General features: G+C 39.7%; 1 protein-coding gene across 1 annotated transcript in view; it reads left to right on the top strand.

Moving 5' to 3' along the window:
- The first annotated feature begins 6,459 nt into the window (after window positions 1-6,459).
- LOC119300361 overlaps window positions 6,460-7,227 on the top strand; it is a 29,203-nt gene continuing 28,435 nt past the window's right edge. Inside the window, exon 1 of the mRNA XM_037577347.1 lies at window positions 6,460-6,660. Within this exon, the coding sequence (XP_037433244.1) occupies window positions 6,460-6,660 (201 nt within the window). The remainder of the gene's footprint in view (window positions 6,661-7,227) is intronic.

Genomic DNA, 7,227 nt, shown 5'->3' on the forward strand with positions numbered 1-7,227 from the left:
ATAGAAATAATAATACTTCAAGCATACTAACCAAGCAATCATGTCTTCTCAAAATAACATGGCCAAAGAAAGCTATCCCTACAAAATCATATAGTCTGGCTATGCTCTATCTTCACCACACAAAATATTTAAATCATGCACAACCCCGATGACAAGCCAAGCAATTGTTTCATACTTTTGATGTTCTCAAACTTTTTCAATCTTCACGCAATACATGAGCGTGAGCCATGGATATAGCACTATAGGTGGAATAGAGTGGTGGTTGTGGAGGAGACAAAAAGGAGAAGATAGTCTCACATCAACTAGGCGTATCAACGGGCTATGGAGATGCCCATCAACAGATATCAATGTGAGTGAGTAGGGATTGCCATGCAACGGACGCACTAGAGCTATAAGTATATGAAAGCTCAAAAAGAAACTAAGTGGGTGTGCATCCAACTCGCTTGCTCACAAAGACCTAGGGCATTTTGAGGAAGCCCATCATTGGAATATACAAGCCAAGTTCTATAATGAAAGATTCCCACTAGTATATGAAAGTGCCAACATAGGAGACTCTCTATCCTGAAGATCATGGTGCTACTTTGAAGCACAAGTGTGGTAAAAGGATAATAGCATTGCCCCTTCTCTCTTTTTCTCTCATTTTTTTATTTTTTTTATTTGGGCCTTCTCTTTTTTTATGGCCTATTTTCTCTTTTTTTATTTGGGATTCTTTGGCCTCTTTTATTTATTTATTTTCGTTCGGAGTCTCATCCCGACTTGTGGGGGAATCATAGTCTCCATCATCCTTTCCTCACTGGGACAATGCTCTAATAATGATGATCATCACACTTTTATTTTTCTTACAACTCAAGAATTACAACTCGATACTTAGAACAAGATATGACTCTATATGAATGCCTCCGGCGGTGTACCGAGATGTGCAATGATGCATGAGTGACATGTATTAAAGAATTATGAATGGTGGCCTTGCCACAAATACGATGTCAACTACATGATCATGCAAAGCAATATGACAATGATGAAGCGTGTCATAATAACAGAATAGTGGAAAGTTGCATTGCAATATATCTCAGAATGGCTATGGAAATGCCATAATAGGTAGGTATGGTGGCTGTTTTGAGGAAGGTATATGGTGGGTTTATGGCACCGGCGAAAGTTGCGCGGTACTAGAGAGGCTAGCAATGGTGGAAGGGTGAGAGTGCTTATAATCCATGGACTCAACATTAGTCATAAAGAACTCACATACTTATTGCAAAAATCTATTAGTTATCGAAACAAAGTACAACGCGCATGCTCCTAGGGGGATAGATTGGTAGGAAAAGACCATCGCTCGTCCCCGACCGCCACTCATAAGGAAGACAATCAATAAATAAATCATGCTCCGACTTCATCACATAACAGTTCACCATACGTGCATGCTACGAGACTTGCAAACTTCAACACAAGCATTTCTCAATTTCACAACTACTCAACTAGCATGACTTTGATATTATTACCCCCATATCTCAAAACAATCATCAAGCATCAAACTTCTCTTAGTATTCAACACACTCATAAGAGAATTTTATTATTAATCTTGTATACCTAGCATATTAGGATTTTAAGCAAATTACCATGTTATTAAGACTCTCAAAATAATCTAAGTGAAGCATGAGAGTTCATATATTTCTTCAAAATAAAACTACCACCATGCTCTAAAAGATATAAGTGAAGCACTAGAGCAAATGACAAACTACTCCGAAAGATATAAGTGAAGATCAATGAGTAGTTGAATAATTATGCAACTATGTGAAGACTCTCTAACATTTAATAATTTCAGATCTTGATACTTTATTCAAACAGCAAGAAAAACAAAATAAAATGACATCTAATAATAGAAAACATCATGTGAAGAAGCAAAAACTTAGGATCAACCGATAATAACCGATAGTTGTTGAAGAAGAAAGGTGGGATGCCAACCGGGGCATCCCCAAGCTTAGATGCTTGAGACTTATTGAAATATTATCTCGGGGTGCGTTGGTCATCCCCAAGCTTGAGATTTTGCGTCTCCTTAATTCCTCTCATGTCGCGGTCTCCCTAAATCTCAAAAGCTTCATCCACACAAAACTCGACAAGGACTCGTGAGATAAGTTAGTATAAACCATTGCAAAAACCTTATCATACTCTACTGTAGCAAATCACTAAACTTATTATTCAACATTGAATACTAAATTCCTCTGCATATTTAATAGTCCTATCCTCAAATAGAATCATTAAAGAAGCAAACATATGCAAACAATGCAAACATAACAGCAATCTGCCTAAACAGGATAGTCTGTAAAGAATGCTGCAACATCCATACTTACCTAGCTCCAAAAATTATGAAAGAAAATTCCCACTGTAGTAAATTTATCAGAGCTTAATATGCAAAAGGTTCCAACATTTTATCACATTCTGACTTTTCTAGGGAATTATTGCAACAGCGGTAAACTTTCTGTTTTCAAACAGCAACATGTGGACTTCTAAAATAGGCATAGTAAAGGCTATCAATGCCACTTTTATTGAAATAAAAGATGCAAAACATTGTTATAAATAACAGCAAGCAAATCCTAACATAATAAATTGACGCTCCAAGCAAAACACGTATCATGTGGTGAATAAAAATATAGCTCCATGTAAAGTTACCGATGAACGAAGACGAAAGAGGGGATGCCTTCCGGGGCATCCCCAAGCTTAGGCTCTTGGCTATCCTTGAATATTAACTTGGGGTGCCTTGGGAATCCCCAAGCTTAGTATCTTGCCACTCCTTATTCCATAGTCCATCGAATCTTTACCCAAAACTTGAAAACTTCACAACACAAAACTTAACAGAAAACTCGTAAGCTCCGTTAGTATAAGAAAATAAATCACCACTTCAGGGCAATGTAATGAACTCATTATTTATTTATATTTGTGTTAAACCTACTGTATTACAACTTATCTATGGTTTATAAACTATTTTACTATCCATGGATTCATCAAAATAAGTAAACAACACATGAAAAACAGAATCTGTCAAAAACAGAACAGTCTGTAGTAATCTGGATCAAACGTATACTTCTGGAACTCATAAAATTATCAAATAAATTGCTGGACCTGAGGAATTTATCTTTTAATCATATTCAAAAAGAATTAACTAAATATCACTCTCCAATATAAAATGGCAGAAATTATCGTGAGCGCTAAAGTTTCTGTTTTTTACAGCAAGATATCAAGACTTTCCCCCAAGTCTTCCCAAAGGTTCTACTTGGCACAAACACTAATTAAAACATAAAACAACATATAAGCTGAGTCTAGATGAATTATTAATTACTAAACAGGAGCAAAAAGCAAGGAACAAAAATAACATTGGGTTGCCTCCCAATAAGCACTATCGTTTAACGCCCCTAGCTAGGCATGATGATTTCAACGATGCTCACATAAAAGATAAGAATTGTAACATAAAGAGAGAATCTTGAAGAAGATGACTAGCACATTTAAGTCTAACCCACTTCCTATGCATAAGGATTTTGTGAGCAAACAACTTATGGGAACAATAATCAACTAGCATAGGAAGGCAAAACAAGCATAACTTCAAGATTTTAAACACATAAAGAGGAAACTTGATATTATTGCAATTCCTACAAGCATATATTCCTCCCTCATAATAATTTTCAGTAGAATCATGAATGAATTCAACAATATAAACAGCACCTAAAGCATTCTTTTCATGATCTACAAGCATAGAATTTTTATTACTCTCCACATATGCAAAATTCTTCTCACGAATGATAGTGGGAGCAAACTCAACAAAATAATTATCATGTGATTGAAAATTAAGATCAAGATGACAAGTTTCATGGTTATCATTATTCTTTAAAGCATACGTGTCATCACAATAATCATCGTAGATAGGAAGCATGCTTTCATCATAATAAATTTTCTCATCAAAACTTGGGGGACAAAAAAAATATCATCTTCATCAAACATAGCTTCCCCAAGCTTGTGGCTTTGCATATCATTAGCATCATGGATATTCAAGGAATTCATACTAACAATATTGCAATCATGCTCATCATTCAAATATTTAGTGCCAAACATTTTATAGATTTCTTCTTCTAGCACTTGAGCACAATTATCCTTTCCATCATACTCACGAAAGATATTAAAAAGGTGAAGCGTACGAGACAAACTCAATTCCATTTTTATAGTTTTATTTTATAAACTAAACTAGTGATAAAACAAGAAACTAAAAGACTCGATTGCAAGATCTAAAGATATACCTTCAAGCACTCACCTCCCCGGCAACGGCGCCAGAAAAGAGCTTAGTTGACGGGGTGTTAGTGCCGCTTTCCTTGCCTCCCCGGCAACGGCGCCAGAAAAGAGCTTGATGTCTACTACACAACCTTCTTCTTGTAGACGTTGTTGGGCCTCCAAGTGCGGAGGTTTGTAGGACAGTAGAAAATTTCCAGTGGATGACCTAAGGTTTAGCAGTCCGTAGGAGGCGTAGGATGAAGATGGTCTCTCTCAAGCAACCCTGCAACCAAATAACAAAGAGTCTCTTGTGTCCCCAACACACCCAATACAATGGTAAATTGTATAGGTGCACTAGTTCGGCGAAGAGATGGTGATACAAGTGCAATATGGATGGTAGATAAAGGTATGTAATCTGAAAATATAAAAACAGCAAGGTAACTAATGATAAAAGTGAGCGTAAACGATATTGCAATGCGTTGAAACAAGGCCTAGGGTTCATACTTTCACTAGTGCAAGTCCTCTCAACAATACTAACATAATTGGATCACATAACTATCCCTTAACATGCAACAAAGAGTCACTCCAAAGTCACTAATAGCGGAGAATAAACAAAGAGATTATGGTAGGGTACGAAACCACCTCAAAGTTATTCTTTCCAATCAATCCGTTGGGCTATTCCTATAAGTGTCACAAACAGCCCTAGAGTTCGTACAAGAATAACACCTTAAGACACAAATCAACCAAAACCCTAATGTCACCTAGATACTCGAATGTCACCTCAAGTATCTGTGGTTATGATTATACGATATGCATCACACAATCTCATATTCATCTATTCAACCAACACATAGAACCTCAAAGAGTGCCCCAAAGTTTCTACCGGAAAATCACGACGAAAATGTGTGCCAACCCCAATGCATAGGTTCATGGGCGGAACCCGCAAGTTGATCACCAAAACATACATCAAGTGAATCATGTGGTATCCCATTGTCACCACAGATACGCACGATAAGACATACATCAAGTGTTCTCAAATCTTTAAAGACTCAATCCGATAAGATTAGTTCAAAGGGGAAACTCAATTCATTACAAGAGAGAAGAGGGGGAGGAGAAACATAGGATCCAACTATAATAGCAAAGCTCGCGATACATCAAGATCGTGCCAAATCAAGAACACGAGAGAGATAGATCAAACACATAGCTACTGGTACATACCCTCAGCCCCGAGGGAGAACTACTCCCTCCTCGTCATAGAGAGCACCGGGATGATGAAGATGGCCACCGGAGAGGGATTGCCCCCTCCGGCAGGGTGCCAGAACGGGTCTACATTGGTTTTCGGTGGCTACGGAGGCTTCTGGCGGCGGAACTCCCGATCTATTGTGCTCACGGATGTTTTTAGGGTATATGGAGATATATAGGTGGAAGAAGTACGTCGAGGGGGCCACAAGGGGCCCACGAGGGTGGAGGGCGCGCCCTGGGTGGTGGGCGCGCCCCCTACCTCATGGCCTCCTCGAAGCTTCCCTTACATAGACTCCAAGTCTTCTGGGCTTCTTCTGATCCAAAAATAGGTTCCGTGAAGTTTCAGGTCATTTGGACTCCGTTTGATTTTCCTTTTCTTCGAAACCCTAAAACAAGGTAAAAACAGAAACTGGCACTAGGATCTGGGTTAATAGGTTAGTCCCAAAAATGATACAAAAGTGTATAATAAAGCCCATAAACATCCAAAACAGTAGATAATAATTATAGATACATTGGAGACGTATCACTCCCCCTACACGGTCCTCGTCTCCGATGATGGTAAGCAGCACCCCTCCCCCTTTGTTAGCTCGGTGGTTAGGCCGTTAGGCTAGGTGTAGGATCGATTTCCCACTGAATGAACCGTCGATGTCGACTAGGTTATGGACACGTGAATGAGGCTGATAATCCAGGCAGCAACACTGATTAGTGTGATTCAGGCATGGGTCATGTTCATGCACTATAGAGTTGTTCGTCGTGCTGGGAGACCTTTGATCTGCTATTGTCCATTGTTTCTCCGGGAACAGGAGAGGATCCAAAATCTGAACTACATCTACAACTGCAATGACATCGAGGCTCTATGGATGCTTCGAATGAAAAGAGCACCATTTGCCAGGCTTGTCGAGACCTTCAGGAGCAGGGGGGCTGCTACAAGATAGCATCAACACTAGTGTTGAAGAGCAAGTGGTCATGTTCCTCCATGTTGTTGGCCATAACCAGAGGTTCAGGGTCATTCACAACACGTTCAGGAGATCAATGGGGACCATCTCTAGGTACTTCAAGCAGGTGCTTTTTGCTATTGGGGAGCTTAGAGGAGAGATGATCAGGAGACCATCTGGTCAGACTCCACCCAAGATTCACGGAAGCCCAAGGTGGTATCCATACTTCGAGGTGAGCATTGACAATATACATTTTTCATGGCTTGATATGCTTGTATTGTTCAAGTTGAGCACTAACACATGCTTGTGATGCCATTTTCAGGATTGCATTGGGGCAATAGATGGTACTCATGTCACTGCCAGAGTTCCTAGGTCACAGTCTGCAGCATACAGGGGGAGGAAGCACTACACAAGCCAGAATGTGCTTGTTGTTGTTGACTTTGATCTTAAGTTCACATATGTGTTGGCTGGCTGGGAGGGGTCAGCGCATGATTCTAACATTCTCAGTGACAGCATGAGTCGACCTGATGGGATCAACATCCCCGATGGCAAGTTCTACCTTGGAGATGCTGGCTATGCATGTCGGCCGGGTATTCTTCCACCCTTCAGGAAAACCAGGTACCATCTCAATGAGTTCTCTGGTAGGAACTATCCTAGGACTGCACAAGAGTTGTTTAATCTCAGACACTCAGCCTTAGAGTAACTGTTGAGAGGGCATTCAGAGCTCTGAAGAATAGGTTTAAGATCCTGGATAAAGAAGCCATTCCACCCATACACCACTCAGGTTAAGTTAGTTCTT

This window comes from Triticum dicoccoides, chromosome 5A, assembly GCF_002162155.2.
Source record: "Triticum dicoccoides isolate Atlit2015 ecotype Zavitan chromosome 5A, WEW_v2.0, whole genome shotgun sequence".
NCBI classification, from domain to species: Eukaryota; Viridiplantae; Streptophyta; class Magnoliopsida; order Poales; family Poaceae; genus Triticum; species Triticum dicoccoides.